General features: G+C 43.1%; 1 protein-coding gene across 2 annotated transcripts in view; it reads left to right on the top strand.

The window, feature by feature from the left end:
* The window catches only part of SLC25A40 (solute carrier family 25 member 40), a 101,218-nt gene that overhangs the window by 28,511 nt on the left and 60,535 nt on the right, over positions 1–12,172 (top strand). For both annotated transcript variants that reach the window (XM_050939642.1, XM_050939641.1), the window contains exons 4-6: positions 1,253–1,359; positions 3,956–4,023; positions 8,705–8,829. In XM_050939642.1, the coding sequence (XP_050795599.1) occupies positions 1,253–1,359; positions 3,956–4,023; positions 8,705–8,829 (300 nt within the window). The remainder of the gene's footprint in view (positions 1–1,252; positions 1,360–3,955; positions 4,024–8,704; positions 8,830–12,172) is intronic.

The following is a 12,172-nucleotide window of genomic DNA, read 5'->3' as shown; positions in this document are numbered from 1 at the left end:
CCCCAATTCACTGCCCCAGCCCTGAGCCTCCTCCAGTGCCCAAACTCCCTCCCAGAGCCTGCACTCCCTCCTGCAGCCCAACCCTGTGCCCCAGCCTGGAGAAAGTGAGTGAGGGTAGGGGAGAGTAAGCGATGGAGGGAGGGCGGATGGAGTGAGCAGGGCGGGGCCTCGGCATAGCGTGGGGCAAGGGTGTTTGGGTTTGTGTGATTAGACAGTTGGCAACCTTAGTTTGAATTTACTTGACAATTATATTGATGCTGAGCCAGAGAAGATTCTAGTTCGCTTTCTATAGCTGTGTTGACTCTATGAGGTCAATAAGAGTTAAAAAGGTAGCAAAATCTTATTTTAGTCAATTAAGTAAGTAGGTATAACTCAGTACGCCCAGGAAGATTTCTTAAGTAAGAAGGTACTATTTTTACATAGCCACTCTTCTGACCGCATCAGTATTTCAGCTATGAAGAGCACAGGAGCATTGCAAAACTATATACAGCTGGTTAAGGAGAAATAGACATCAATATAATTAAATTAAATATTCCTATAAGAGATTTATTATTATAAAATCATGATTACTGGAATCCTAATTCAACAGTAAAGCCCATATCCGGAGCTTAAGGAAAATTTTGAAAAGGCGCAATAGTTCTTATTTGGCCACTTGTGTAAACAGAAAGCTAAAATGCTATGTTGTCTTACACTTCTGTCAAAGATGTGCCAATTTATTCTAGCTATTTATTTATATATAATTAACAAAGGAGAGAGAGAGAGGGCAAGAGAAAAGAAATGAGAAGATGATTGAGATACCTAAGTCCCTGCTCTGCCGCAGACTTCCTGTGTCACCTTAGGCAAAGTCCCTGTGCCTCCATTTGCCCATTGGTAAAATGGGGATAATAGTACCTACCTCACAGGGTAGATGGTATAAATGAAATCTGATTTGATTATATCCAACTCCTTTCCTGTTTTCTTGCTCCTTCAACAGCCACTAATGTAGCGCTACCTCCATTAATGCTTAACTTCAGCTTTTGGAGTCTGGGTAAGCAATTTCATTTAATCTGGCAGGGATATTTTTGGTAGCTGTGTTTGCTGCTCCCCTGCCTTTCCCTTTTTAATGCCAGCCTTTATTGGCTTTCCAAATTTATTCTGTCCCAGTTTGTCAAAGCAGCATATTTGTTACCCATATGATTAGTGTAGAAATGCTGTTGAATGATAAAGATATTGCAGGAGTTAACTGTTTCCTTATATGTAACATTTTTATTAGGAAAATGTTTTGTATACTCCAATGGCCTTATGGATCATGTATATGTCTGTGAGGATGGGAAAAGCAAAGCCTGGTATAAGAAACCTGGCCATTTCAGAGGGATGTTGGTAAGGAAGTTATATTTATAATACTAAGTATATTGGGAATGTGTTAAAAATAAACAGTGATATACTACTAGTTAAACCTCTTAAGGAGTTCATGTGCTATTCAATGTTGTTTGAGAGGGATTTCATACTGCAAAACAATATCGCTAGGAGTGTACACACTTTGACAGTGCAGATTTATAGAAGATTTATCAACATGTTTAAATATAGCAAGTTTATCATAAGATTTTGCTTTTCTTTCTGACACACTACCTACTGTAAAACAGTAAGGTTCCAATCCATGCAGATCAGTTTGCAGGGTTGGTTTTTGTACCTTTGTTAATCAGCCTGCAGGACCCAAGCTAAAACCTTAAATATAGACACAAAACAGTACTTGTAGGTCCCATATTTTTCCTTTTTAAAAAAAATTGGAACGTCAACTCTAGGAAGAATGGATGAATGCTGAGCTTACTATTTTTCGGTGTCCAGTTTTGTGCTGATTGCCAAGCGTAATGGCTCCTGCAGGGCCTTGCCTTATCCCGTCAATGCACATCTGAAAAAGATCTGCTGTGTAGCTAATTGTATTCTGCGCATATATGCATATGCAGAATAATATTCCTTCACTTTAAATTATGGTAAAAAGTGCTAACAATCATAGCAAATTAAGTGTCTGAACAAAAACTAGAACCAGGTTGGTTCCACCCACAATTCCTAAGCCACTATTCTGAATTCCATTTTATTTTAGTTACTTTTATCTATTATAACAATAGAATTATTAATAGTTATCCGAAGTGTTTGAGAAGGGCTCTCTTTTTTTCTCTCACACACGTTCACCTAGAACAATCGTAGACTAATTAAGATAAAGGAGAGGTGGAAAGGGAAGACACAATTCCTTCTGCCAGGATTCTGACCCACTGATCTTACCTCCCCAGTCTGAAATACATGCATAATAATAATTATCTGTACTTGCTGTACTTTTCTATCTGCAGATCTTTCAGCATTTTACTGACTTGTATATGCATTATTAGCCCAATTTTAAGGTTGTCCTGGTTAAGTACAGGGTGAAATTGTGGCTCGATTGAAGTCAATGGAACCAGGATTTCACCAGGTGATTTGAAACAATCTTGTAGAAGAGACACTAGAATGTAGAAATTAAAGCACAGGACTCCACTTCAGCCACCAGATTTCTTAACTCTTGTGTAAACTTACTACATAATAGAGGTATTCAAGAATTTTCAGTGAGCTTTTTTGCAATTTTTAAATTTCTAAATTTCAGTGAGCTTTTTTGCAATTTTTAAAAAAATTTCGTGAAATGTATTGGAAGATTTTTTTACCAGCTCTTAGCGTAGTTGAAAGTTTTTTGAAAATTTCAACAAATTTTCACAAAACAGATTTTTTTTTCACAAATATTTGTCTGCATTTTTCAATCAGCTCCACTGCATAATCCTTAGTAAGTCACTTAAATTCTGTTTGGTAAATGATCTTGTGCACATTTCCCCTATACCAAGGGGCATTTTGGTGGGGAATACAAGAGGAGGACTAATTTTACCAGATTCTGGATTTTCCTTTTCCTTTTGGAAAGTAGTTATGGACAATTCTGAGGCTAATAAAACTGTCCTTTATTGCCATATAATTGGGTGCTAATTGTCAAGAAATTGCAGTTTAAAAAATATTTTAATATTTTTGCCCTTGAAAGCCTCTTGCATGAACTGATATCAAATTCTGTTAACATGTCATGTAACTAATAAGATGCATGATTTCACTGCTCAGTCACTGCCATCTTCCCTCTGTACCGTTTTAGATTGTAAATGTGTCCAGCACACTTTGGGCCCTATGTAAACATTAATTGTCTTTCTGGAATCACATCACAACAAAAAGTATATTAATTAGGGGAACAAAGATTTGGCCAGATCCTCAGCTGGTGTAAATCAGCCAATGGAAAACTGTGCCAATTTACTTCCCTTGAGTAAGTGGTTCTTTATATGTAATGGTATAATAAACAAAGGACATATATTCAAATACAGTACAGGTAGGTAGTGACAGAAAATAATCATCCTATAATGACTGGTGACCCATATGAAACTAGCTAGGGGTCTACATAGTTTCTATTGGTGGTGTCTACATCACCATAAAATCCTATCCTAATTGGCCACTCATAATATGCATTCTTGCCGTTAGAGGCCAAGTACTGACCAAGCATGGAGAGTGAATTATCTTCTTATACCTGGAGGTAATTCTTTCAGGTGACAGTAGAGATGTGTGGGTGGGATAGTTTACGGAAGCTTTCATAGTTGCTGCCTGTGCTGTACCTGTTTTGAAAGTAATTTGTTCCCAGTCAGATCCATCGTGCTTCTTTGATGTCTACTGATGTTACAAACTAAGGTCCCGATTCTGCAAATATTTATGTACATGCTTAACTTTATACATCTGACAATTCTGATTTATACCAATGGAGGAACTAGTACTTAAAGTTAATTATGTGTGTGACAAACCATTTTTTAGTGTACTACTTTCTCTTGCAGTGTATTTTTAATTTCATCTACTGCCCACCAACATAATTGTTACATGAATTGGAGAGTTAAATAACTAACTAATGATCTGTATTTGGTTATTATTTTAGGATGCGTTTGTGAAAATTATTAAACTAGAGGGTATTAAATCACTGTGGAGTGGACTTCCTCCAACGTTGTGAGTTGCAATTTCATATTTTCAATAACGTGTTTTAACGGGTAGTTATACTTCATTATTTTGACCAGTGAGAATGCTTATTCCTAAGTGTTTAATTATAGACAATTTACAAGTTTCCCAAGTTAACTTGTTAGTTATATCTAGTGTATTGGAAACCTTCAGAGGCAAGAATATAACTTCAGCCAGTCAATGAAATTTCTCCATGCAGCCTCTTTGATGTATCCTCAGTAGTTGTGCAGGCATATCAAACCTTTGACTATCAGCTAATACCTTTCAAGTGCAATATCATTTTTCCCTCTCTATCAGGTGGTTTTTGAGAGCATATCATATTATCCTGGCAAGAATAGGAATTAAGGCCTGTAGAGGAGTGGACTCACCCTTGCGAGTCTCTCCTGCTGGTCTCTCAGGGAATTAGCTCAGTTCCAGCTTCAGAGCGCCCTCTGCAGGCCGATGATCCGCCTGTCCTCTTGGCCCCCGTGTCCCTCTCTAGACCCGATGCCCTTTCACTTGAAGTGCTGCCCCTTGGCAATAACCCACTTTCTCTTGGGGTCTCCCCTCCCCGGGGAACCCCCACCCTCTATCCCCACCTCACCTCAGTGTATGGCTACTGCCAGTCATTGTCTAGCCCCATGCCCTGGGGCAGACTGCAGAATCAGCCTACTCATCACTGGCAAGGAGGGTTTGGACCTTGGCCTACCCCTGGGCTGCCCTCTACAACCCCCAGTACCTTTTAGCCCAATGCAAGGCCACAGCCTGGGTCTTTCCAGGCTAGAGCTCCCAAGCTCCTCTGCCTTTCCCCAGCCCTGCTTCACTCAGCTCTGCTTCACTTGTGTCTAGCTCCCTGCAGTCAGGCCCTTCTCCCTCTACAAACAGAGAGAGACTTTTTGAGCTTCTGACTCCCAGCCGCTTTATACAGGCCAGCTCTGCCTGATTGGGGCGTGGCCATTGATGAGCTGCCAAAATATTAACAGGTTCCCTCCTCCTCACCCCACAAGGGGGTCATGGCCGCCCCCCCCCCGGGCCTCCTGCCCCATCCAACCTCCCATGTTCTTTGATGCCCCCCGGTACCCCTGCCCCATCCACCCCCCTTCCCTGACCATCCTTTGCTGCCCCATCCAACCCCTCCTCTCATTCTTGATTGCCCTCCGAGACCCGTGCCCCATCCAACCACCCCTTCTCCCTGTCCCTGAGCACCCGTGGAATCCCTGTCCCTGACTGCCCCCCGCCACTCCATCCAACCCCTGCTCCTTCCTGACTCGCCCCCCAGGACTGTTGCCCCCATTCAATCCCCCTGTTCCCTGCTCTCTGACCGCCCCACCCCTATCCACCCCCCCCACGACCACCCAAACTCCCCTGCCCTCTTCCAACACCCCCTCCCTGCTCCCTGCCCCCTTACAGTGCTGCCTGGAGCCGCTCCGCTGGGACCGGGACCGGCACCGTGGGGCCCGAGACGGGCCAGGCCGGAGCTGCGGCGCCAGGACCAGCACCGGCACCAGTGCTGCGGGGCCCGAGCCAGGCCAGAGCTGCAACCGCAGGGCCGGGCCCAGCACCGGTGCCCAGGACCAGCACCGGCACCTGTGCTGTGGGGCCCGAGCCGGGCCGGAGCCACAACCGCAGGGAACGGGCTGGAGCCGCGGGGCACGAAGCCAGCACCGGCGCCCGGGACCAGCGAGGAATGGCCGGTCCGGAGCCAGCACCGACGCTCAGGACCGGCCGGGGCTGCAACCGCGGGGGCCAGGACCAGCACCGGCGCTGCGGGGCTGAAGCTGTGGGGGCCAGGACCGGGCTGGGGCTGGGGGCGCTCGGTGGGGGGGTGCCAGGCTGGAGGGAGCTGCGCTCTGGGACCAGGAGCTGTGCTGGAGGGAGCCACTGAGCCAGCCACACCCCCCCGCCCCTCCCGCACCCCAGCTTACCTGCCTACCTGCTGCTTGTTCAGGCTTCCCTTGAACATCTGATTCGCAGGAAGCAGGGGAGGGGGAGGAGAAGGGGGAGCAGGGCAGGAGAGGAGGGGGAATTGAGCTTGGGCCAGAGCTTTTTTTAAATAAAGCCCTTAAAGAACCGGTTGTCGTGGAACAACTGGTTCTAAAAGGCCTGCTAAATTTAACAACTGGTTCCTGTGAACCGGCTCAAGCTCACCACTGGGTGTGGCCCAGCTGCAGCCACTTCCCAATCAGCCCAGCTTAGTAGCTCCCAGCCACAACCTTCCCCCAGGGCTGTTTTAAGCCCTTCAGGGCAGGAGCAGGGTAAGCACCCTGTTACAAGGCCCAGATTCATAAAGGTATTTAAAGTTCCTAATTTCCAGTGAAATCAGTGGAAGTTAAGGGCTCAAATATATTTGTGGATCTGGGCTCAAGAGCTCTATATACAAAGTACGAATACTGCATTTTTCATGCCAAGAAAGTGGCTCTCAAGGCAAACCTATCATTACCAGGGCCACCTGGGGGTGGCGGGGGGGAGATGGGGCAATTTGCCCCCATGAGAGTTTTTCGGCAGCCATAGAGCAGGTCCTTCACTCGCTCCGGGGACCCGGAAAACTCCCGTAGGGCCTGGGCCCCTGAAGCTTCTTCTGCTCCGGGTCTTCGGCGGCAGGGGGGCCACCGAAGTGCCGGGTCCCGCTTCAGCAGTAATTTGGCGGCCGGGGGCCCCTGCTGCAGGTCTTCGGGGCACATCGATGGCGGGTCCCAGAGCGGAAGGACCCCCCTCCCATCGCCGATTTACTGCCGAAGCGGGGGCCCCCTGCCGCCGAAGATCCCAGGCCCTCTGAATCCTCTGGGCGGCCCTGATCGTTACTCCTTAAAGTCAACTCCATAACCTATAAATCACAGAACATAGTGCTACAATCATCTTGACCCAAGCAATAGCACTAAGTATACCTTCAGTGTCCACCCAGCACTATAAATATAAAAACAAAAGTGAAGCTCTGATGAAATAAAGCTTGTTACTTGTGGTCTAGCACCTGGCTATTTCATGGCTTTAAAGTCATAAGTATCTTAAGTGGATCAGGCAGTATGTACCTGAGCCAAGCAAGACAAGAAGTTATTCTTCAGCACTCAGGCTATATACTTCCTAGGAATAGAAATGGCCTCTTGGGTGGAAGCATACATTTCTTAGGAAGAAATCTGTACTGTTACCTAATTGTTCTCCATGCATTTCTTCAATAAATATGTCAAAGCTGACTTGTAAGCCTCATGCAATGTTGTTTTGGGGACAACAGTGTTGCATGATATAGTAACTCAGGAAAAAGACTCTATGCATATTTATTTCAAGTTCTGTTTTATGTTAGGCTAAGTTATTTTACCTACTTACACACAGATGATAAAATCCAACTGTAGGATCTGTGGTCCTTACTATGCTGAAGAATAAGAAAATTTAGATGTGCTTACCGCAAGATTTTCATTCTTCAAGAAGTAAGATCCACAAATGTGACCCATGCTGGGTAAGATAAAAGAATCATTATCCAGTAGCTAAGTGAGTAACAAATCTCAGTTTAGTAAATAGGGCCCAGTTCCACAAAGGGACTTTGTCATTGTGATGCTGAGAGTTGTGGCACCTAAAAGTTAGAAAATCTCAGCCACACTGTGATCCACAAAATCTGAATTAAGCACCTTGGCTCCCTGTACAATGAATGGGGACAGATAGGTGATTCATAAAACTAGCATGCTAGGCAGGAGAGTTGCCTGAGCTAGCCAATGGGAGTTGCAAAGGAGAGGGGTGTGTGCTTATTCCCAAACCTGTCATGAAGATAGGTGCCTAAGTCCAGGCATAAATAAACCTGCCTAAATAGCATGATCTTGCCCCCTCCATACTGTCCAGCAGAGGGGATCTTATGGAATGTCTACGCTGTAGTAAAACACCCACACGTGGCCTATGTTGGGTGACTTGGGGTAAAGTCTATAAAATTGCAGTGTAGACAATCTGGCTTGGGAGCCCGAGCGCAACCCTGAACGTCTAGACTGCAGTCTTATAGCCCTGAAGCCCAAGACATGTGAGCCTTAGCCAACTGACACCAGCCAGCTGTGGGTGTTTTATTGCAATGTAGATATACCTTTAGAGTCCCTTTAGCCTCTAGTCTAAGTAATATGCATTTAGAATTTTCTTCTGAATTTCAAATGTCCTTGTTGCAGCGGATAGTGCTTGTCTTTAACCTAGGCAGTTAGTATAGTTACTATTTGGGAGGAAAAACTAATTGGGTGTTAAAAACATGACAAGTTTTACCACCCTAACATGCATCAACATAAGATTCGGTTTGGTTAGAAATTATTAGATAAATGTTGTTTGTCGTAATCATTAAAGGCCAGATTGTGCCACCCTTATCCGTACTGAGTAGTACCTTGCAGCATGAATAAGGGTGGCACAATCTGGCAAACTATCAGACTTGAAAGAAATTGTATGCATTGATAAAACTTTTGAAGCAGATTGTGAAAACAGTTGAGTTCAAGAGGAACCCAGTGTGCATGTATGTTCACCACATAGTTGGTTAATGGAGATTTGGTAGACATTTGTGAGTTGCAGGAGATGGACATGATGATTTTTTTCCTTCATCCATAACACAATTGAAATGTTTATCCTTTTTTATTTAACCCCCCCAAAAATCTGTATTTGATAACTGATCTAAATTATGTTGGAGACATCCGGTTTTCTTTGTGACAATTGATAGACTTCCTTTGTTTTTGTATTTTAGAATAATGGCAGTTCCAAGTACAGTAATTTATTTTACCAGCTACGATCAACTGAGTGAAGTTTTGATATCTAAACTAGGAAAAGACAGTGACTACATTCCAGTTCTTGCAGGCTCCATAAGTAGATGTGAGTCATAAATTATCTGTATATTATGGTATTTTCTTTACTATTCCTTTCCCAGCTATTTTACATTTTAAGGCAAATTTGCTATCATTCACAGCTTAATAGCCCTTCGCCCCTTGTGTCAGGATGTTTCACCATCACCTGTTTGTGGACCAGAAGGGAATCAAGGCTCTCCATCTCTTATGGATTCCAGTCTAGGGAGCCTGTTGTGAGCAGCTAAGGTCTGCTACTTCAGGCTTCTTGTTACCTTTGTTCATTTCTGTTAGGCTTTTTCCCACACTGCCTCCCTGGGTTGACTGTAGCTCTATCTCTTTCTAGACCTTTCCTCCATTCTAGTAACCAGAGAGGTACTACAGAGGTCTTTTTCTGGCCACTCTCTGCTTAGCTGGGCTTTCTCCCTTTATGCACACCACCCAACTCCTTCCCCAGATGAGCTTCACCTTCATTTGGACCTGGCCCACCCTCCAAGTGCAACTAGGTTTACTAATTGCTCTCTGTCTCTAGTTAACTATTTAATTACCTGGGTAGGGTGCTATTGCGTCATATGCTGCTAAAGACAAATTAATTTCATTCTCATTCTTTGTCTAATGAACAGTAAATAACATTGATCACACTCTCTTTTTCCTTTGCTAGTAATCTTTAAACTAATTTGAACTTATGCACCTTTTTGCTTCTTTATGATGTATAAAGAGTTAGATTTTTAAAAAAAAACTTTTTTTCTGCATATTTGTACACAAGAAATTTCCGGTCTTCTATCTTCTGGTTTTCCTAGGAGTCCTTAGGGGCACTGGAGAACTGGTAGGATTGGGCTGTGACAGATATAAAACATGGAAGCTGATTCAGAGGGTACTGGATTTTATTAAAATTGTTTAAAGAACTTTGATTGTCAAACAAACATCCTGTAGACAATTGGGAGACAACATACTGGACTTGATCATTGAAGTATTTGAAGTCAGTGAGTTAACCTCCCTCTATATTTACTAGCAGAGTTCTTCAAAATTCAGTCTTGGGACTGATCTTACTAAATATTTTTATTAATGACTTTGGCACAAAAAGTATGAGTGTTCTAATGAAATTTGCTGGTGATACAAAATTGGGAGGCATTGTCAATACAGAGGAGAATCGAAATATTATACAGGGACATTTGGATGATTGTGAAGACTGGAGTGACAGAAATGAAATAAAATTCAGTAATACAAAGTGCAAGGTGATGCACTTAAGGGCTAATAATAATAATTTCTGCTACTGCTGGGTGCTCATTAGTTGGAGGTGACAAAACAGGAGGGAAACTCTGGGTGTGTAGGTTGATCATAAGATGACTGTAAGCCACCAATGTGATGTGTCTATGAAAAAGGCAAATACAATCCTAGGATATATTAGGCAAGGCATTTCCAGTAGATATGGAGAAGTATTAATGCCATGGTAAAGGGCAAACCAAAGGCACTGATAAGACCTCATTTGGAATACTGTGTACGGTTCTGGTCACCCATGTTCAAGAAAGATTAATTTAAACTGGAACAGGTGCAGAGAAGAGCTACTAGGATAATCAGGGGAATGGAGGGCCTATATTATGAGAGAATACTGGATGAGCTTTCCAGACTACTGTACCCCTGTTTTGGTTATTCCCAAGTTACACCTCACTTAAAATCTGCTTCCTTACAAAATCAGAAATAAAAGTTTCACAGCATACTATTACTGACAAATTGCGTAGTTTCTCATTTTTAGCATATAATTACAAAATAAATCAATTGGAATATAAATATTGTACTTACATTTCAGTATAAAGTATATAGAGCAGTATAAACAAGTCATTGTCTGTATGAAATGTTAGTTATATTGACTTTGCTAGTGCTTTTTATGTACCCTGTTGTAAAACTAGACAAATATCTATATGAGTTGATGTACTTCCTAGAAGACCTCTACGTACCCCCAGAGGTATGCATACCCTGGTTGAGAGTCACTGTGATAGAGGGTATGATTGTTGTCTATAAATTCATTAGAGAGGTAAAGATCAGGAAGAGTGAAGAGCTGTTTTAGCTAAAGGACAGTGTTTACACAAGAACAAATGGTATAAACTGGCCAAGAACAAATTCAGGCTGGAAATTAGAAGAAGGTTTGTAACCATGACAGTAGGATGAGGTTCTGGAACAGCCTCCCAATAAGAGTTGTAGGAATAAACAATTCAATTATTTTCAAGAGCGAGCTGGTCCAATTTATGACTGCAATTCTATGACAGAGTTGCTTGTGGTGGAAGGGAGCAGGGCTCAGCAGCCCTGGAGCTCACTTCTGGATTATGTCTCATGTTTTTAAAAGCTCATGCTTCAGAGGTTCAGCCAGCCATCTGCAGGGGTCAAAAAGGGATTTCTTTTGTCCACCCATGTAGTCTGGGAGATTTATTTTGTGTGTTTTCTTTCTTAATTTCCTTCCTCTGAAGCATCAGGGATGGCCATGTCTGGACATTGGATAGGGACAGCCAGTGCTGTGAGGTGGTATTGAGTATTCTCTCTCTCAGGTGCATGGCTGGTTAGTTCTTGCTCATGTCCTTGTGGTAACTGATCACAATGTGTGAGGTTAGAAAGGAATTTCTCCCATGTCAGAGTGGCAGTGACCTGGGAATGTTGTTTTGTTTTGTTTTCCTTTGCAGCATGTCAGTGTGGATCACATGCCAGGATTGTTTGGTTCTATCTCCTTTAATCATTTCCCTGCCACTACAGGGGCCTCAGGCATCGGTGCATCTTAGTCCTTACTGTTCTTTGCCTGTGGCACATAAGCTAGTTTCCCATGGGCTGTAATGTTTTGGTCTAATTTCAGTGGTTGGATTTAGTGTGCAGATGTTAGGTTGTTCGTGGTCTGTGATGTACAAGAGGTCAGACTAAATGAGCTGGTGGTCCCTTCTGACCTTAACTCTATGAAATATCCTTATCAGCATGGATGATAGCGAAGAGGCTTGTTTGTTAACGAGTCCCCAGTCTGTACTTTTTCAGTTAAGGGGTGAGAGAACTCACAGTATGCATATCTGAGATCTAAGTCTTTCAACAAATGGAACACCAGACTTGATATTCCTGATATTTCTAAAGTAAACAAAACAAATAGAAAAGATACTTAAAATACAAATATTTTAAAAAATAAATAATTTAAAATTAAGGTATCTTTTATACACCACAAAGAAGTGCACCAAAAAAAAAAAAAAGGCAGGCTCATGTTTTCCCCTTTGCAGGTCACTTTTAAGGCAGACCTGGATGATTCACCACCTGCCCTACACTCAGCTGCACCAGACAAAATGGTGACGCTGTCTACCCCTACGACACCAGATGACCTGAAACAGTTCCAAGAACTCTTCAAAAGA

Source organism: Gopherus flavomarginatus, chromosome 2, assembly GCF_025201925.1.
Source record: "Gopherus flavomarginatus isolate rGopFla2 chromosome 2, rGopFla2.mat.asm, whole genome shotgun sequence".
In the NCBI taxonomy this organism is placed as follows: domain Eukaryota; kingdom Metazoa; phylum Chordata; order Testudines; family Testudinidae; genus Gopherus; species Gopherus flavomarginatus.
Note: the sequence above shows the minus strand (reverse complement) of the source record. Positions and strands in the feature narration are given on the sequence as shown.